Source organism: Pungitius pungitius, chromosome 2 (assembly GCF_949316345.1).
Source record: "Pungitius pungitius chromosome 2, fPunPun2.1, whole genome shotgun sequence".
Classification (NCBI taxonomy): domain Eukaryota; kingdom Metazoa; phylum Chordata; class Actinopteri; order Perciformes; family Gasterosteidae; genus Pungitius; species Pungitius pungitius.
In genome coordinates this window covers 9,735,500-9,756,914 of record NC_084901.1, presented here as the reverse complement: position 1 = coordinate 9,756,914, position 21,415 = coordinate 9,735,500, and the positions used below count along the sequence as shown (strand labels likewise).

Genomic DNA, 21,415 nt, shown 5'->3' with positions numbered 1-21,415 from the left:
GGCTCGCTGTGGCTAGAGTCATCTCTGTAAGCCACGATGAATGGATATTAACAATGTGTATCACATGTAGTCACCAGATCTCTACTTGATCCAACAAAAGAGATTTGAGAAACAATGTCATCATCATCGAAACATAAAATAAGGGAGTAACCTTTGGACGAATAGAGATATTCACATGCCACAGAGGAGTTGCTGACACAATCTGTGCCAAAGATCACTGAAGCTTTTACTGGAAACTCATGGTGGTGTGAAGTTTATTATTTTCCTTGAAATTTCTCCCCCATCATTTGTTAGTCCGGTTGGGCCTCTGTGAGGAGGCGGGACCTCATTTCACCAAATTGATTCTCTCCTAATGATATACTGTGCAGCTCTTTAATCTATTACAAGCTGTATTTACTCTTTTTTCTGACCCCATGGGGGCAGCGGAACAAGCAGTTTTCAAACTTTTGACTTTTATATATTGTCATGTGCCTAATAATTGGATGTGCTTATTTACACGCTAGAAATGAAACAATAACACGAATGTTCATTTGAAGTGCTCATATGAATCGTTTAGCTCTGTTTTGGTACAACCACGTTAATTTAATCCATTGTTAATACAACCGTGTGTCTGCCGCTGCAGTATAGCCTAATTATACAAATACTCTGATTACTACTTGAGTTCCATAATGCATACTAATGTGGACAATATGAACTTCCTCCCTTGGACTACGCTGTAGGACCCCAGCTGGTCCCTGGACCTCACTTTGACAACCACCTCAAATGCCTTTCCCCCCCAACATTCAGCTCATAAATCACAATGAAAAGACATTTATTGACCAGTACAACTTGACTTGATGCAGCATAATGATTTCTGGAATCACCATGACAACCTACATTCTAACGTATTGGATATATTCCCTATTGTCCTACAAGCTATAAAAAATAACACAACGTTAATATTAATTTCTGCCTATATGCCTATATTTTAAATCACAGTTTTTGAACTTCAATCCCTGAGTGGAAGTCAATGATTGACTAATAAGCTTCATGCAATATTGAACATTACGAAAGAAGCGCATTAATTAGTATGAAATAATGAGTTTCGCGTGGAGTCCCTACATCACACATGCTGATATTCCTTCACATCCTCTCTGATGTCGGACACTTTTGCGGTTTCTTTTCCCTGCGCACGCTGCTTGAAAAGAACAAGCAGGCCGTCCGTGGGTCAGTGGTGTCTGCAGCGGCGACCTGCTGCGTGGTTCCTGCTTCGGGTTGCCCTTTAAAAGGGGGCAAGGCTCAATGCCGGGAATTCACGTCATTTCGCCGTTTTACACACATCCAGATCAATGAGCGCGCGCGAGAGAGAGAGAGAGAGAGAGAGAGCCCGAGAGAGCGAGAGAGAGAGAACGCGAGAGAGAGAGAGAGAGAGAGAGCAAGAGAGAGAGAGCGAGAGAGACTCACTCTGCTCTTCCAGGAAGGGATTATTAACCAGCACGCTGCCGACACATGAAGGGAAAACACACGCAGACAAAAGAAGTTTCCACACCGATAGCCGCGCTATGGAGCCGGTCGGCAGATAGAAACAAAAGAGGTTAAAAAAAAACAAGAGAGAAAAAACAGGCAATGTAAAAAGAAAACAAACAAAACTTGTACCATAACAACGGGCCGAGCGGCAGCTGCTGCCGAGCGGGTTCCTCTCGGGAGGACGCGGAGATAAAGAAGAGGACACCCGGGAGAAGTGGGAGGAGAAGGAGAGAAGTTGACGGCGGATAATGTCCGAATCCTCCTCCGCCGCGAACAAGGTAACGCGCTCCCCTCTCGCCCCCCTCTCACCACTTTCCCTCCGGGGGCTTCAGGCGCGCGCCCCCCCCCCCTCTCTCCCGGTAAGAGCCGTGGCGCATAGCACCTCCGAAAAGACGCGCAGCTGCAGCGCCATTCGGCCGGGGAGCGCTTGTTTTGCTCGTCATCTGTTGCTCGCGGCTCCACGCTGGTGGGGAGAGGTCGCGAGCGGTGTGAAGAGGCGCGGAGGGGGATGCTCTCGTTGACAAAGTATTCGCATACGCGTTGTAAACACGGTCAACGCGTCAGGCTCTCGTACAGGCTGCCTGTCAATGGACGGTTGGGAAATGAATGGACCCATTTTGCTTTAATCGATTCATAACCGTTTATTATCATCAAATGAATGGCAAACACTTCGCTCGATCCACCGCGTCTGATGTGAGGATTTGCGGCTTTTATTTGTTTTGCACAATGTTTTGGGCTTTTGTGGCTGCTGATTAGACTGTCAACAGTTTAAAGACACTTTAAGGTCCTGGTGCGTTCCTCTGTTGGACTTGTAATCTAAATTATCATCATCATCGTCATCATTATCATCAATCAGTAATGAAAATAATCTCGAATAGCAGCCACAAGAAGAGGAAGGTTTTATTTTTATTTTTTTTACTAATCCATTGATAGGTGGTTGATTCATCTTTTGACGGGTCAGTTGTTGATTTAAGCCCTGATAGAACTTTTTATAGAAGTAGTATTTGGGAAGTCAAAGCCTCCATGGAATCTGTTCATTGACACCGTTTTGTGGCCTGATGTGAACGAGGGAGGTTTTCCTGCAATCTGCACTCCACTCTGAGAAGTTTGTCTCCCCTCCGCAGCGCTCTCCCTGCCTCCGTAGAGAGGAGGAGGAGGAGGAGGAGGATGAGAGAGAAGCCCTCGCCTCCGAGGGGAGGAAATGGAAGCAATGCAATATTATTGCTTGGCTTCCAAAGGAAATTCCTGGAGCGTTCAGTCGCTGCGTGCAGGTCTCGCAGAGGCCGGGTTGGGACAGCCGGCTGAAACTAAAGGGGACTGGAAAACCTCTGAACCAGATTCAATGGGTGTTGGGAGGGTGGGGGGGGGGGTGACATAGTCTAAGCAGCAAATGAATCCAGGGAATGTTCTCTTTTTGGGGGAAGGATAGTTTGCTTAAGCTATTGATGATGAAATATTTAGAAAAACCTATTTGAAGTGACAGAAAAACATTTGGGTTGATGGTCAATGTCTCCCTTCTTCATCCTCTGTGCAGACATGGCGTGTGCGTCTGTCTGTCTCTTATATTCTATATTTCTATAAAGTGTCAGAGAATAGTGAAAGCTGCCCATCACAGTTGTGTCTCCTGTTCAGTTTTTTCTTCTTTTGTCTGACAAACCCCCCCCAAAAAGTTTGCTATAAGACCAAATGAAAAAGCATCGCTGCGTCTCCGTCATATTGCCGTTAATGTAATGCTCACCGGGTCTGACGCAGCGTAACAAAGTCATAACGTCGACCTCCACAAGGTTATGTGGCAATATTTACAATCCTCAATTGATTGATCGAGGAAAAAAGTTTGGATATCTGTCAATGCAATTAATTGGTTACAGCATCCCCTGGGTGTGGACGGCCTTGTTTTCACCAAATGTAATAATATAAATAAACAAGCTCTATTCCTCCCTGGGTGGACGTGACTGGGATCACTATTTAATGTGTAATGCCACATCAGCGCCACAGCTCTCCAAACATACATGTACGCGCTGAGTGGGGCGGGGGGTCCGTTTGGGTTCGGGGTCTGCGTCGTGGAGCTTTGTGAGCCATGCTTTGTGTCTCTGTGTCTATTCATAGCAGGAGAGGAGCTCTTTCAGTCCTTCCGCGAACCCGCTGCCAAACTCCACTTCCTCCCCCGTCCATGCTCCCGCCGCGAGGCCAGCCAGCCGAATGGAGGACGAGCCCGCCAGGCTGCCTGCGCACCTGCGTGAGTCACACTCCGTAACTCTCCCTCTCACTCACATGCACACACACACACACACACACACACACACACACACACTCAGAGAGAGATAGGCACTCCTGCACTCACCCATCAGTTGGATGGATTTTTGTTGTTGTCCGTTTTTCCTTGCATATTGTGGTGTTCATGTTTGCATTTGGTTGAAGTTGTAATCGGGGGAAGTGAGATTTTTTTTGTTTTGTTGTTGTCTCATCCCAGAAATCCCGTGTCAATCAAACCCTGTGGGTGGGCGCTATATGGCCTCTTCTTCTTCAAACACCGCTGACACAGTGTAACAAACCAGGCAACATGAAAAGGCTTACGACTACACGTTATTACACACAGACCCAAATATAACGTACTGCAGGAGTCCTGCTGGACCCCTCTGGTGGGAGGCGTTGAAGCCGATCTGGGGTCAGACACCTTTTACTGTACACACTTAAACCACTGGACCGGAACTGACAGACCTACTGCACTGGAACAACCACCGCTTTTATCACTCACATGGGGCGGGCAAGCGCGCAGTGGAAAGATGACAAACTGATAGGGAGGAGGAAGAGTTTGAGAAGAGGAGGGCTCTAAAAAATCAACTCTCAAAACTCAATGCACACAAACTGCTCGGCGTCGTTTCGAAGCCACCTGAAAGTGCATAATTGAAAAATTCGCAATATACTGTGTGCTGATGGTGATACATATCATCATATTATAATAATAGGAGTTTGGTAAACATCTGTTTTGTCTCTTAACCAATCGGCGAGCGGGCGGGACTGGTGCTGTGCCGACAGACAAAGTGCAACCCAGTGCCGCTCTGGTCCGTTAATGTTTAACTGGTTCATTTATTTATCTTCTTGGAGCAAGTGTGAAGTTCAGGGCTTTTGTGGGGGCCTGCACAGGTTGGGTCTAGATGAGACTGCGCAGGAAACTCCCTCGGCTCACTTCCTCTTCTGCATTGTTGCAGAAAAAGGAAGAGCGCTCAACAGGTCCGCGTTGAGTTTCCTGTCGAGTGAACCGATGGGTCAGTTCACATCCGCACACATGTGGAAGTCCTTCTTTGTTTTTAGTCAGCCCGTGAGCATGGTTCCTCACACAGTCAGGACACTCGCACATCTGCGGTTCGGGAAAATGTCACTTCCCCCCCCCCCCGTCAGTGTTTAGTTTGTGGCTGCTGCTGGTCGGGACTCTCAGACAGAAGTGTCAACGTTTCTTTGCCACAGGGTCTTGAACACTTCTGCGCCTTTCTTTCTCTTCTTCAATATCTGAACTCACATTTGCTGGAAAACAAACTGCCCATTAACCCCCCCCCCCCCCCTCCACAAACACACTCTGAGGGAGTTCTGTCCTGGAGGGGGGGGAAGAAGAGAGAAGCAGCAGCAGCAGCAGAAGAAGGAGGAGGAGGAGGGAGGAGGAGGGGGGGGGCAGAAAGAAAAAGAATGAGGGAGGAAATTGCAGTGTGGGCAGAAATCCGCCTTCTCCATTTCCTGGGGAGGAAGTGGATTAGATGGGGGAGAGTTTCAGCCTGCTCCTCACACTAAAGAATGCTACCAGACTCTATTTTAACCCTTTCAGCCCAATATTACACTACAATACATGAACCTCACTGAAATAGACATCCCTATGCTATATTGTTATTAACTTACTTTCAAATGACATACTAAAACTGTCCTGTTTGTAATTGTAGATGTTGACAGAAATGGATGTAAAGGTTCATTAGAAACAAAAACGATGTATTATATATAAGTATATTTTGTAGGGAGTAGTATCTATCTAGTTAACAAAGTGGAAAGATGTGAACTAATGTCACTCTATTATTCCACAATGTGATGCTGAGTCAAGAAGTGGGGTGCTGATACAAAAGAGTAAGGCATCATTCAGAACTACAAACCAAAGGGATAACGGTGTAAAGAAAATGTCTTATGTCCATTGGCAAATATTTCACCTTCAATAGATCACCTTGACTGGAGCTAGTCCGCTCAGCTGGTTTGTTGTGTGGCCCATGGACACCAACCAAGAAAGCGTCCAGCACATGATCTGCTAGTTGTGGCGGGCTGATAGTTTTACTCAACATGGGTCATATTTAGCATACAGACCAGTGAGTCTGCATCAATCCTTTCATTTGACTGTAGACCAAACGCAGGATGTGTGTGGTTCTTTACTCAAATTTGTATTCATCGTTGTTTTCTCATTTTATTTTAAACTACCCCAGAGTATAATTCTCGCATGGATGTATCGATGTGCACTATTTTGCTTAAGAGCCAAACATCATTAATATTACTCGATACTATCATATGCAATACGAGTTTAATTTAGCGCTATGTTGCAGCGGAGGCTACTTTTAAGTTTGCCTGAATGCGTCACCCTGACTGAGGCTCAGCGAGTAATAACTCAAATTAGTCTAAGCTCATTCCCGAGCGGAGGAGCGCTGTCAGCCGCCCGTGGTGATTTGTTTGTTTGTGTGTCAAACATCAAAAAAGGGCCGGGGGGGGGGATTCCGCCACCACGCACCGCGACGCTGTACCGGCGTTGACCTTCCGGAGCCGCTTTTGAATTCATTCCATCGCAATCCGGGCGCCATCGCGGGACGTGGCTCCCACGTACTCTGAGCCATGACTCAACCGACAGCCAGTCAGTGGGAAGACACTGAATTATTTAAGGGTCCAAAACACAAGGCCTTCCAGTGTGTTATTTAACAAAAAGCACGCATGAGAAGAGTGTGGCTGCAAGTGTAGGAATATCTTACTGGATGATTTAAAAGATCCATGTCCATGGAAACAAGACTGGCTGGTTTCCTTGGTGTGTGTGCGTGCGTGCGTGTGGGTGGGTGGGTGGGTGCGTGCACGCTCACAGCTGGCTTTGCACTATGCATGATTGTGCAAGTGGGTGGAGTGTGGTTCTATATGTGTGTGTGTGTGTGTTTGTTTGTGTTACCGTACATGCCTGCAGACCCCCTTCCCACAACGTCCTTTGGTCTCTCTCTGCCTCTTTGTTGTATATCACCCATTTTACTGTGCGGGCAAATTGGTGTCATAAAGAATGTGTGTATGTGTGTGCATGCAATAAAAAAAGAAGAAATTGCATGTTGCTTGTGTGTTTGGTCCTTCGGTGGGGAAATTTCCTGCCCCTGGAAGCAGCTCTTGTCCTCAGGAATTTCCTGAGTGGGCAGACGGCGCTTCCTGAATAAATGTTGTTGTTTTTGTTGTGTGTATGTGTGTGTGTTTAAACTCGCTCTCTTCTGAAAGGGAAACTGTTCTCACATGCCAGTAAGTAAGCGGAGCGCAGCCCCCTTCTCTCTTCCTGTCCGCAACACACTCCACATGGTGTTTCTGGATGGGGGGGGGGGGCGTTGCTTTATTCTAAACATCACAATAAAAACTTGTATTAATAACAAATCCCCTTGATAAATATCCAACTAATCGAATCTACATTTAGACTTCAGACAGGCAAACAGTTTTAAAGGGCCATTCTACAAATGTAATATTGCACTTCATTCATTTTGGGATGTGTGAGGGAACCGCTCCAACCTAAAACTGTCCATGCTAAGCCATCTCGACAACTATGGACTAATGGGGTATATTATCCAAATCCAAATGGATTCTACACTTCCCATAATGCACCACCCCTATAGGTTTCAAAGCTCTTGATCAGCACAAGTGAATTTCTCTTTTGGCATATTAAATCAGTTAAATCAGTAGAGTTCCCTTTGATTTAAGGAATATTTTTTTTTTAAATCTGACTTTCCTAGAACATAGAGACAAGGTTTATGGTTTCCACTTAAGCTCTGCAATGTGAAAATATGTAAAATAATTGAACGAAGCAGACACAATGTGTGGAGCGGTACAAACCGTTATATCCATTCCAACTGTTTGTGTATTAACTCCACTTGGAAAAAACTATGTAAATGGGAAAAGCGATTTCACTGACCGCAGTAAAGGTTGTACATTGCTTCCTGGGATGAGACTGGACCACGAGTAGTTTGAACATTGTAGGCTCTGAAACACCGTCATGGAAGCTTTGCAGTCAAGATGATTGCCTTTTACAGACTACACACACAAAATTCTGACGTTACTTTGTCCGGATGGAACGTGTGTGTGTGTGTGTGTGTGTGTGTGTGTGTGTGTGTTTTCAGACAAGCAGGGGCCTTTGTATTAGAACAAACATCTTTTGAAAAAAAAAAAAGAGGAAAAAAATGGGCTGGCGCATAAAAGGAAGAGTGGCAGTTGACGCTGAATTCAGGAACAAACCTACAAGAGCTGGCTTGCTCCTGTGCTCAACAACAGGCTATCATAAAACAGGTCGTGCTACTTCCTAACCACAAAGGCTCCGTGTGATTGATGCTCTGTTTTATGTTTGTTTTGACTGGATGGAGTCCAGGTCTGCTGGAAGGGGACAGGCACTCGCATGTCGGTGGAGGAAGTGGAGGATGAATATGAGAGAATGGGAGGGGTATGTCTCTACTAAAGAGTGTGTGTGTGTGTGTGTGTGTGTGTGTGTGTGTGTGTGTGTGTGTGTGTGTGTGTGTGTGTGTGTGTGTGTGTGTGTGTGTGTGTGTGTGTGTGTGTGTGTGTGTGTGTGTGTGTGTGTGTGTGTGTGTGGGAGGATTTTCCCCCGCCGCTCCCACATCGGTGTGCAGAGACGCACGAAGCACGAAGCGGCGAGGGGGAGATGAAAAGCGCCGGCAATGAACGCGGAAATATGTGCAGTTCTCTTCCCACATGTCCCTCAGTCAGGGTGTCACAAGGTCATGGTCAGCCCTCGTCCTCCTCCTTCCTTCCCCCTCCTCCTCTGTCTGGAGAAAGAAAAACCTTTTCTCTATTGAGATAGCAAGACCAATATCCGCCTACTTCTGCTTTGGGAGAATAGGCAAACATTTACCGAAGAACTGAGTGACTGAGGTGCTTTTGCGTTTTGAGAGCAAAGTCCCAGCCGAACCGACACAACGCTGCAGTTTTGTTTATCTAGTCATAGTTCACTTAGCTCAGGCTATGCTGAAATGTTTGTCTTTTGACGTGTGTTTCTAGTGTTAAAAATCATGAGTTTAACAATATTTGAGTATCAGGTTTGCGTATGACTCCAGGAGGAACACAATAGAAAATCTGAACAGGGTTTCATTCTTTTAGAATACACATTAAATTTGGTAAACGTTGCTCGTGCCATAAGGCAACTATTGTAAATTCAATTAACGTCCTCCTAACTGAATACCAGATCTTGGTGGCGTTTGGTTTCAGCTTCCAACCAGTGACATTGAAGTGTTTTCTAAACACGAAGGAGAGCTGGCTAAAAACAGCCCGCTGTGGGTCTGTGGTTCCTCTCCGGAAGGTCCACACAAGTAAAGCTGAGGAGACGGCTCGAGGCGGTCTAAATGAGGGCGTGTCTCAAGCGTTGCCACCACAACATAATGCGGCAGGTGTAATGTTGATGAGTCTGCTCAGGTACCTGGTTGAAGGTGGATATTCCTGTTCTGTGTGTGACCTGTCCACCTCCCCTCCCTCCAGTTAGCCTTCCTCCCCTTCTATCACTACACCACTGGCTCTAGCTGTTGCATCCTCTCATGTACGCATTTCATTTGAGCACCTGCCTTAGTTTTATATTTGCATTGGCAAGAATATGGCATCTTTCCGTACACCGCCTCCAACGGATTGTTTCTCTCTTCCACACAGCTGCAAGCATACCCGTGGCCCTTTTCTAAATGGGACGCGGTTCCACTTGCACGTCGCTCTTTGTCTATCAACCATCAGGTGACTGGAGCGCAAGGGCGGTGTGGCAGCAGGACGGTCCTCATTACAGTGTCTGGCTGCGGGGAGGGAGGGGGGCCTTCCGTACCGCAACGACGAAACAAGATCCCAGTGATCTCATCCCCCTCTTCATTCATCCCGAGCGCTTACAAGTTGCCGTGGCAACTTGCGCGCTGTGTTGCGCGTTGTTTGTGTGTGTGTGCGGGGGCCTGAGAAAGCACAAAGTGAAAATGATGTGTCATCAGAGAGGATTAGGAGCCCACGGTTTAGTCGTCGGCTCGGGAATCTACTGCGGTCGTGCTTGAGGGTTTTATTCAATGTAAACACGGGACCACATGAGCACACGCATTCACTCCCATGAACACGGACTCGGATGCACTCAACAAAAGGCCGATGACAAGTAGAATAAAATAGATTTTTCTCCCTGTAACCCTCGACGCGTCTGCAGCAGAGTATGACACAGAACCAGAGAGGATAAATCTGTGAGAGGAAGTGTGTGAAAGTGTTGAGGGAACAGGGTGTCAGGGACCACAGTGCTCTCTGTTCTCCTCTCACTCTCGAGTCCATTTTCGTTCCCACCTCTAAGTAAGCAAAGGATATTTTTGTCTCCCTTTTTCTATCCATCCGTTTCTTTCGCCGTCGCACAGACCTGAGGTTTGGGAGGGAAATCTCAACACTCACCACGCAGATGTGACTGATAAGATCAACCCTGAGATTCACCGAGATCCGTGTTGCCTTTGGCAGCTTGCTCGGCATTGTCCGCTTTAAAGACAAAGACGCACGTCAATCAAAAAGAAAGAACAAACTCTCGATGGCTCACTATGAATTCTTCCGTACATCTTTCGATCCGGCAGGATTACATTACATTAGCTTGCCTCCTCACGTCACTCAGCACAGCAGGGAGTGACAGCAAAGAGAAGAGGAGGAGGAGGAGGGGGGGAGGGGGGGTAGGTAGACCCTCAGCCCACAGGTGCATGCTGGGAGTGGAGCTGGTGGCAAAACGAGTGACAGCGGCGCTGGAAGTGCGCCACCAGAAACCATACGTGGATATAAACGTCTGCTCTGAACAACGCACATCCCAGAATAGGAGCGCAGTCACGGGAGCATCAAACGAGCGCGACTTCAGGGCAGCGCGGGAACCTCCAGCTCAGCCAAGTATCCGATACTCTTCGACTTTCCTTCCTCTTTTTTTTTTTTTCTTCTCTTTGTTTGGTGCTCTGCCGCTTTCAACGCTCTTTCCTTTCCGTTTGCACTCTTCCACTCGTCTCCGGCCCCGCCGGCTGTTAGTAAGCCTCCCGGCGTCGCTCTCTAACCTTACCCACAGGAAGTTTCCTGTTCTAAAACGGAGCCCACGCTGGATCGCTTCCTGCCCAAAGTGCGTTGTGGGACACGTTTGTTTGGGGCCCCTTCCTCCTCCTGCTCCCCCCTTTTTGTCGTTTCCTCCTTCGAGCTCCTTGCAGATGGCCGAGGCCGGCGGACCGGATCTCGGAGGGGTTTTGGCAGAGCAGCACCTCTCTCCGGCTCTGGAGAGAGAGCGCGGCGCGGCCGTGACCCCGCGACCCGGGCATCCCTGCTGTCCGCCCACGGACCAGCGTACAGTTGGTGCACGCAGTGCAGATGGCAGCGCGGTTCAACGTTGATAGAAAGTCAATGAGGAGGCGTTTAGGGGTATTCCCGTGGATCCTAGATCCATCCTCGTTTCAGAGTGTAGGCAGATTAAGCATCAAGTAATTTTCTAGGGATATTTCACCATATGGTTTACTTGATACTTTTCTTCCCTTTTCTTCCATGCTTGATTAAAGTTGACAATACTGCCCCGATGAAAATGATTTGCACAAAGCATAGTAAACGTGCTACTAGCCTGGCTAGGATTTCTATCGTGGCCTAGAAGCCGATCCCAGGGGACAGATAGAAGTACGCTTCCTTATCTGCTCACCACGGGCTCCTGTGGTTGTGATACACCTGCCTCTCGCTGCCTGACACTTTCTGAGCAGCTCTGTTGACAAGCTGAGGGTCTGAGCTTGACGGGCCATATGCTGTGCTTCAGATAACCGGCGCCTTCCCGGACTTATCAGCGGCGCTCGTGCTGCCGTGTGACTGCAGAGTGGAAGGGGAGGACCGGGAATCTGACCATCTACACGGGGTTTCAGTTTATATTGATCGCGCCGCGCGTCAGCTTCCTCTGTTTGACGTGTCTGTTGGGAGCAGGGGGCCCTGGAAGGGAGCACGCAGTTCCTATTACTTGTCTGACAGTGACATTGGCGTTCCAAGATAACGGCTGTCCGATTCCCAGAGGAAGTGTTTGAGGCCGCGCGATAAGTGAGATGTAAGAAACGAGTAGTCATGCTGCGTGTGGGTGTCGGGGATATTCTGATCGGAGTGTGTGTGTGTGTGTGTGTGTGTGTGTGTGTGTGTGTGTGTGTGTGTGTGTGTGTGTGTGTGTGTGTGTGTGTGTGTGTGTGTGTGTGTGTGTGTGTGTGTGTGTGTGTGTGTGTGTGTGTGTGTGTGTGTGTGTGTGTGTGTGTGTGTAGGAGGGGTAATCCGATTACAGATATGTTTGGTATGAATGAGGATCATTGACAGGATTACAAATTTGGAGGCTAACATGGGCACACATTACGACACTTCAGGACAGGAGCCTCTAACATCAGTAGAGAAGCGCTTGCTTTTTCCCCAAGCAGGAAGGTTTGAACACTTTACAGTTGATCATTTTTATATTTTCATGCAGAGAGAGGGGCCCTCCGGCATGAAAGGACAGTTTGTTGGAAATAAGCAGATCGCTTCTGTTCCAGCAAACATAACACCGAAAAAAACGGGTCAATACAACTTAACTTGATGTCGGTACTGCTGCACCGGGCTGTCCCACTAATTCATTGAAAAAGGTAATTAGTTATTGTATTAGAATGGGATTTTTTTTTGTTGCAGTGCTCCGATCCCCAAAAATGATGAAGCCTAGTGCTGTGGCATTGGCTGAAAGAATAAAATCATGTCTCAGGGTTTGCACCAAAGAGCATGTTATGCACCTCCATATTAGCGTCCCTTGTTGTTACAACTGATTCATTTGTGAAGACCATTCTCTTGAGGCCAGCATCTTTTTTCTGGCGGTTACCTTGTCTTAGCACAACGCCGGTGGCTGCTGCTGCGGCAAAATGAGGTAAATACTGGTTTGGCTCTAGTTAGTCATCCCTTCAACATCACAAAGCAATGAATGAAAATGAAATAGCCATTTCCCTTTTCTTTTACACTATGATTGGGTCTCTCTTGAAAATAAACCCATTTCTGCTTTAAAAACCGTCTTGCGCAACCCTTTTCCCCCTCATTTGTATTTTCACAGTGATGACTGTTGGTCATCAGTGCAGATGTTTTTATACTCCTGTTTCCACAGCGATGACAGCCACAGTTAAGAGTGCGAGGGAGGGAAAAAAACTAAAGATCCTATCTCTGCTGTCTTCGGTCCTTGTCCATTTATACAATAAACCGGCTGTCCTGTGATGTGCCCGACTGCACGGATCATAACAAATCAAATTAAATAACAGTCAGACTCTTTCTCATATCCCCTCTTGCGTTTTTTACCAGTGTGATTCATTCCGTTTTCTTCCCTCTAAACCATCCTCTTCAAATCTTTTATTCCAACCTCCTCAACCCTCCTGAATCTGTCTACTCCTTCATCTTTTTATTATTTTTTTTTTTTCTCTGCTGCCGTTCCCATAATCACTCCCTCCTTTTTGGCTTTTATCTCCACTTCCTCAATATCCTTTTTACTGCCTCTGCCTCCTTCCTTCCTCTCCCTCCTCCCCCTTTCCTCTCTCCCCGTCACCCCCCCCCCCCTCCTTCCTGCCTTTCCTCCATTTCTTCCGCCCTCCCCCTGCCCCAACCCCTGTCCTTCTACACCCTTCTCTGCTGAGCTCATCCTTCTTTTCCTCCTTCCTTCTTTCCTTCCCCCCCCCCCCCCATGTACGCTGTGTTGCTTCTTTACCAAAACCTGGTCTCAACTCCTTTTCTCCACCCCCCCCGCCCCCTCCACATCCCCTCTCCAGGTTTGCAGCCGGTCTTCTGGAGCAGGGAGGACGTGGCCCAGTGGCTGAGGTGGGCCGAGAAGGAGTTCGCCCTGCGGCCGATCACCAGTGGCTCTTTCCAAATGAACGGCAAAGCCCTTCTGCTGCTCACCAAGGAGGACTTCCGCTATCGATCTCCCCACTCCGGTACTTATTTGGCATCATTTCCTCCTCCTCATGAATTTCTCGGTTATTACAAAAGCGGTTTCGTCTGGGAAACTGGAGACGTCAGTGAAAACCTTTTGCAAATAAGTCACTTTCATTGATCGCATTAGGAGTTTGTTATCGTCCAACTGGAGCGAACTGGACATGACTGGAGGTACCAACTAGGGAGGAAGAGCAGTTTTAGATCATTGAAACCGAATTAAGAAGAATAAGTGCAATTTTACATAACGTGCTGCCTTAAAGGGTGATGGGACCACATGAAATTGAGAGTGATTTGTTTGGGGTCCTCACAGCTGAGAGAAACACTAGATGAATAAACATTTATCACACAAGTGTCTCCCAACAGTGAACGTAGTGAACGTGAAAATGAACGTGTTTACAGTTAAACAGCACCCTTTTAGAAAGGAGGGAAGGCAGCAGTGTCAGGCGACAGCGGAGGGAGGCAGCCGTTACAGCGAAGCTGCTGGGGGAGGAAGTAGGGGATGGTTCATCAGGAAGTGTAAACCAACCTCAACCGTCTCCCTGGCAACGCTAGCTGCCGGGCGCTTGAAAATAATGCAGAATAAGTCAACGGATTTCCTTTGCAGGGTTTTTGGATCTGTGTTTGAACCAGGAGTCAAAGTCTGATTGTGCGTCCTTGGAATTATATGCAACACACTGCTGCGTTGGACACAAGAGTGGAATGAAATGAGCCATCTGCGTTGTGAAATATTAAGATAACACAAAGGATAAATTGCACAGCCCAGAAGACTCACTTTAAATCCAGAAAAGAGTGGGAGTTGTATATAGAGGCGTCAAGATGAATGTGTAATGAAATAAATTGAATTTTTTCATTTATTAGGAATGTTATATTTATGTACTTAATACAATTTTCATTAAATATCTCTTATATTTAATTTGACAAAGTACTTATTTCAGCCATTTACCGATGTATTTGATGTGGACAGTGATGAGAACCAATGACGAGGTGAGAAAAGGTCACCGTTTGGTTCAGTGTGTGTTCTACAGACCCAATGCGTCCCTTTTACGTCTTACTTTACGTTGAGAGGAATGAACTGGAGCATTAGAAAGGTGACGCCCAGCTGACAGCTGTTGTCAGGCTTGTGTTCCCATTGCAACTCTGCAAAATTGTTCACATCCTGTTGTGGTTTGGGGGGGGAGAGTGAAAATGTGGGAAACGTGATTCATCATCGCAGGTTTTCTTATTTGTCTTCAGTCGTCTCAATGTGACACAGACATTGTTTAGTTGTGAAATGGATTTGTGCATCAGCAACCGTGGACGCTACGATTACATTTTTGAAATCATCGGGAGTGGAGAGATAAAGCCGACGGGCGATTGATCACATTCTAATATCAGTTAGTTTTGGCCCTGTTGTCAGTGGCCAGTAGAGAAAGTGGTTTTTGGGAAGCGAGCAAATGGTTTGGCTGGTGATGTCTGTTTCCTCCTTTGGGGGATTGGAAGAGTGCAGTTCCCATCAGCCTCTGCTGTGTGCCATATTTTCCTTTTGTAAAACAACACCCCCATGGAATGTCTTAACCTCACAACTGAGCCACCGTTTGCAGCGCTACAGCTGCACGTTTGGACTTGAACTCTTTTAATAACATAACCTGTGTGTGTGTGTGTGTGTGTGTGTGTGTGTGTGTCGACTGTGACGAACCGTCAGTTTGCTCCCGTTTCCTTGAAGTCATTGCGAGTGCCACTGATTAACTGTGTTCAAAACACGCATTTATAAGATCCAGAATCAAAGCAAACCTTTTAAACATCAGGAAGCGGGAGCTCATCCGACCCCCCCCCCCGTCACCCAACATCGCAGGACCAGAAAGTAAGAACTGAAAGGGGGCGTGTGTGTGTGTCTGTCTGTTTGTGTGCCTGCACTCACCATTACTTCCTTTATGAGAATCATTTCCTTGTTATGGTAAGACTTTAAAAAAAAAAAAAATCCCTCAAGTCGGCTTACTGGTGGCCTTTGTTCAAATCAGTTATTTTTTAACCACGCAAGTGTTTAGGGCCAAACAAACTGCGGTTAACGATTCTGGAGCATTCTTCCCGGTGCCGGGGTCAAACAGAGCTACGGCCCGTCTACTCCTGTCAACATCCAGGTCACGTTGGCCGAGTTGGAATATCCAGGAGAGGCTGTTTTGAGTTGCCACAGCGGCCTGTCCTCAAACGTGACTCAGACGCATAGTTTCCCCCCTCAGAGACGCTTCCATTATTGCTCAAGCTCCCCTGCTGCCTTGAAAGCAAGAGGAAGGACAAGCGGAACCCGTGTCTGCGGATGACGCCAATGCTCGTTTTCCCCATTTCAACGCAGGCTATCGGTGGTAACCTCTGACCTCTCGTGTGTCCGTAGGAGACGTCCTGTACGAGCTGCTGCAGCACATCCTAAAGCAGAGGAAGCCCCACGTGTTTTACCCATCGGGCTACTTCCCAGGGAACTCGTTCCAGTCGCTGCCCGAGAGCGCCACGCAGCACCTGAAGCTGGAAGGTGAGTCCCACAAACGGCTTCACCTCTGGAGTCTGCAGGGAGGTCCCGGTAACCCAGAACCAAGCGCGGGTCAGGAGTCTAGACTCCTGCTTGGTTCTGGGTTACTGGGACCTTTGCTCCAACATGACAGGGTTTTGTTGCTATGGACTCCTCCTTGCAGCATTCGTGGGACTATTTAATCTACATCTAGGACCTGTGTTGGTAATGAAGAAGGGGAAATATCAAATAATCATATTTTGGTACTATCACACTGTCAGGCACCCATCACCATGTCACTACCCTTTAATGATCAAACAATAAACCGTTTCCGATTCTAATCTAGTTGTGATTGCCCATAAATCAGTATCCTGCAGATATTTATATATTTATTACATATACATATGTACATGTCAACTGTCAATGAATAAATAATTACACCGACTTGATCACAATAGCAGATAGCTGTGTGGTGTCAACACTTTCTATAAGGTAAAATAAACATATGCGATTGATATATTGATTGATATATGAATGATAAATTGATGTTTTTGACCAACCCTTGGATGTAATGGATAGGAGCAGGGCGGAAGAGTTTGTACAAGTCTTACAGGAAGTCGACCTGTCCTCGTTATCTGCCTTGGCATGTCTGCCCGTGCTCATGTGACCGGGATGAACGAAGCTTCTCCTTTTCAAAAGTCATAAAAGCGGGGCTCATTAGTGAGGGGTCGGCCTACAAAAATAGGTATTGAGGAGTGATACTACTGGTTTCACACTGCAATTACATTTGAGGTGTGTTAGGCTTGGAAATACAACAAAAAGAAGGTGTTGTTTGCTGTAGTCCAGGAAGTATTGGTTCATTTCAGCGTGCCATGCTCTGTGGCTGGGAGATGGGGCGGATGAGTGACTTCACATGTTGGCAGTAAAAGCCGCTCCACCGGCTGCACGTATCTGTCACTACGGACTTCCTGCTTTTCAACGCCCTTTCCACGTAACGTGCGGCCAAAGGAACCAAAGCAACATTCCAACCACTTCCAACAAAAGTCCCAACAAGAGAAACTTCTGCTGAAAGTCCTATTATCAGCGTCTTCATTCCAAGTGCAGGGTATCAGGGACACCTAGTGGTCTACTTGTGTGTGAATACAGAGAAACCAGGCGACACAGTAAACATAAAGTGAGATAATAATCAAATTGCCTTATTTAAATAAGAATATTTTCTTATGTTTTTATGCATTTAATCATTTACACATTTGGAAATGGGTCCATTCGTAGATTATAAAGATGAAGATCAAACATCTACAAAATTGAATTAAGTGATCTCTCATTAAACTCAGCGATGAAATGCTGTAAATTTATGTTGGATTTTAAACGGTATCTTACTTTTTTTCATAATAACTTACATAAAGCTCATTGTTCATCCCTTGCATGTAAATGAGCAATTGATGCATTCAATAACTACATTTCTATAGTTACCCTACCACAGAGATATTGATCCCATGTTGTATCTTTTGAAACCATAGAAACGGTACGGCGAGCACCGCGTGGTTCAGAGCCGCTGCCCCAGCATCCACCCACCATCGAGCTGCGTCACCGCTCCCGCTCCCCCCACCAGCAGACCGCCAGACAATCCCCCCTAGAGCCCAGCCACCCCCGCGCCGCCGGCGAGGACCACGCCCAGGCCTTCTCCCAGCTGCCCGACAGCAACCACCACCTGCCCGAGGAAATGTACCCTCTGTCGGTGTCCCCGGCGGCGCCCAACGGCCGGTGCGGGACGCCCCGAGAAGTCCCCTGCCCGGGCAGCCCTGGGGGCCAGGATGCGGCCCCGCCTCGCGTCATCCAGCTCATGCCCAGCGCCATCATGAACCCCCTGCTCCACAGCCCGAGCAGAAGCGGCGGGGGCAGCGGCGCCATGGACTTCCGGCAAGGCCGCGGTGGGGCCACTACGCAGGTGGCGCTGGAAAACGGACGCGAGGGTAAAATCCACGGGCACCACCACCACCACCATCAGATACCACTGCCCCAGCAGCAGCAGCAGCAGCAGCATCTACTGCAGCAGCAGCAGCAGCAGGAGGAGGCGCTCTACAGGAACCACGTCATCATGCCCGTGTCGCCTCCAGAAGAGCCACAGATACCCATCGGGCGGATCGCAGGTAAACACGTAGCGCTCGTAAAGGTTAAAAGGGGCAACGCTCCGAGTGGGGGCATTGCAAATGTTGCTTTTGGTCCTACTCTACCTCTTACTTACCCTGTCCCTTTGGAATTGCGTGAGCATCTCGAAACAATCGTGCCCACTCTTTCCCTGTGGCGTCCCCGCAGACTGCAGGCTGCTGTGGGACTACGTCTACCAGCTCCTGTCAGACAGCAGGTACGAGAACTACATCCGCTGGGAGGATACAGAAAGCAAAGTCTTCCGCATCATGGACCCCAACGGCCTGGCCAGGCTCTGGGGAAATCACAAGGTAAACACGCACTCGGTCGGCCTCCAGATGTGCAGCTGCTGTCGTCCGTGGTCACACTGCAGGTGGCTCATTCCCAGCGTTCCTCTGTAGGACAGTTTGAAGTATGCATCAAACGATGGCTCTCTGATTTTACACAGTAGCACTACACATGTGCATGAACATGCACGCACCCTGCTCAGGTGTGTGTGTGTGACAGTTATTGACTATTGTGTGATGGTGGTCACTCCAAGAGAAAAGGGGATAAAAATAAAAAAAGGATAAATAATGCAATTAAATGAAACCAAGGGATGATGAAATATGAGTTGTCCACTCCTGAGTTTAGATTTGTAGGTGCCACATATGTTTTTCACAGAGTGTAGTGTTGTAGCCGTTTTGGACATTCTTTCAGATTTAACATTTTTGTGTTACATAATTGTATTTGTTTCCTTATTTGATTATTTGAGTGTCATTTCCTTGCACTTAAGGATGATTTGTCACCTGAACAGCCCATTAATGCATAGCACCTGGACAGCTCGTTTAGTCTCACCTGGATGAATTAAAAGTGGTGTCACCTGGCCAGCCACAAAAGGTTGAGTGGAACTGGAATCAAATGTTGGGTGTATAGGCAGGTAAAAGGATACAGTTTTTTGACCACGGCTCGGTACAAGTTTAGACCTTTTTGTTTACGGAGGTTAACTTTGCTTTATAGTTTAATCTTACAACTCGTTTATGTTCACCCTTTTTGTAAAGCCAAAATAAATGGATATATTCTTTAAAGTACAGAGTGTGCGTAATCCACTGCCTGCTGACCAGACCCACGGCCTTGACTGGATCTGGGAAGGAAAAAACTTGGAAAGATAGAAAGGCCGCCACAGTGTAGTGTATCTTGTGTGTGAGTATAGAGAGGATTTTGGACCCATACATCGTATGTAGGAGGATCCAGATGTAACAATCTGATAGTTTTACCATTCGGTGGTGCTGTGAGTAGTATGTTTAAGAAGGTATTTATGGCTCTCCCATCCAGCTCTCCGTAGTGCTACTGTGGGGGATTGTTGGATGTCTTGTTGGAATATGTCTTTGAGGACAGCAAAGCTCCAGTATGCACTTCATTTAGGGCATAACCAGATTATGTGTGCATGATTGGCAGCATGTTCCGCCAGCACAAGTTGGAATTTGTTGGGCCCATCTTGGCTCCTATTTCTCAAGTCCGGAAGAATCTGGTGATTACTCTTCATTTAAATTCCCTCCAAGTGTTTGAGTTTAAAACCAGCTGTGCCTCTGTGCACATTTCCTCCCAGGTATTCTGTGCTATTATCCTGTTCATTTCTGCCTCCCATCTCGGCTTTATTTGTAGGGAATAATGTAGATTATTAGAAAGACGTGAAATGGCTTACTGCTTCGTTTAACATCTGTATGTTAAACAATGTGTTTCCCAGGTTGTTCTTCTGTCCCCGGGCGGCCGAAGCATTAGTCGGCTCTAACGGACCCGGTCCATGTTCAGATGTGGGAGACATTCTCGTCATGTAACGACCCCCGTGTTCTTTTGCCTCCTACAGAACCGGACCAACATGACGTACGAGAAGATGTCGCGAGCACTGAGACACTACTACAAACTGAACATCATCAGGAAGGAGCCTGGACAAAGACTGCTGTTCAGGTAGGTTCGCGTTAAAGTGGCCGCCCACACTCTTCATGACCTATTTTGGGATCCATTCCACAACGGAAGTTTGAATGAAGTGTTTTTCCCGTCCGCCAGGTTCATGAAAACCCCCGACGAGATAATGAACGGACAGACGGACCGGCTGGAGCACCTGGAGTCCGACACAGACGAGCAAATCTACATCAAAGAGGAGTGCTGAGGAACTCTGAGGAAAGGGGGGGGGGGGGGAGGACTCCGTGGACTACTTACTACTTTTACAGCCGCCGATGCCTTTCAGGAGCAGCCCCAACAAGCGCCGTTTGATCGGGAGCGCGTGGACCTTCGCTCCCATCAGCAGACAGACAGTGAAATATCTCTCGGTTGCCTTAGGATGCAATTTTCCTAAAGTAAAAAAAGGAGAAATGAACGGCATCGGTTCTTGTGCTTTTGCTACGATGGACAGAGCAGAAAAGACTTTCTTAATGTTCCCTTTTATTTTTGAATGATTCGTAGAAGCCAATCCCTTTGTGCTTTTGTCACTTTGATGATTTGCCTTTTGGTTTTTCACCTCACACTTTACTGTGTTATACTGTGGAGTTTTGCTGTTTGTAAAAAGAAAAATCGGGTGTGTGCGTGCGTGTGTCTGGAATGTTTTCACCATGGAATAAACCTTTTTGATCAAACTATATTGCTTTATTTGTACTTCAGCCGATATTCGCCTCGGTATTAATCGCCTTCTTCTTCCGGTTTCTTCCGGAGGGACGTCGGTGAGGTTTGGTGAAATAAGTAAAATGTCCACATGGTGGCAGTACCTGACCTGTTTTCACGATGAGAGCTGAGCTGCTTCTCTTGTAAAGGGTTATTTACACGATTAAATGTGGCTGCAGTTAATGGCACAAATGATCCGATACTAGTCTTTAGTCATTGTCTCGCGTTTGGTGGAATTCGAGTTGTGTTAGTGGGAATAGATCACTGTTGAGCTTAATTAAGTAATAATTATTAATCAAATGCGATTGATGCGACCTATTAGTTGTCATTTCAGAGCAGTGAACCACTAATTGCCCCCTGGCAACCAAACCTTGACGTACAATGATACATGTATTGATCGCTGATTTGATCGTGACGTTAGTTGGTGGTTTTCCAAATCTAATCACATCATTATCGATTATT

The 21,415-nt window shown here is 47.1% G+C and overlaps 1 protein-coding gene across 2 annotated transcripts; it reads left to right on the top strand.

Annotated features, from left to right (window-relative positions):
* The first annotated feature begins 1,394 nt into the window (after positions 1-1,394).
* Positions 1,395-20,931, top strand: etv6 (ETS variant transcription factor 6). Of its 2 annotated transcripts, none has more exons than XM_037461139.2 (8): positions 1,395-1,784; positions 3,616-3,742; positions 13,524-13,688; positions 16,058-16,192; positions 17,689-18,318; positions 18,485-18,627; positions 20,163-20,263; positions 20,363-20,931. In XM_037461139.2, exons 1-8 carry the CDS (start codon positions 1,755-1,757, stop codon positions 20,463-20,465), a joined length of 1,434 nt encoding a protein of 477 aa, XP_037317036.2. In that variant the 5' UTR covers positions 1,395-1,754; the 3' UTR covers positions 20,466-20,931. The 2 variants fall into 2 exon arrangements, with proteins under 2 accessions (XP_037317036.2, XP_037317035.2); XM_037461138.2 differs by having other exon boundaries at positions 3,613-3,742.
* The last annotated feature ends 484 nt before the right edge of the window (positions 20,932-21,415 follow it).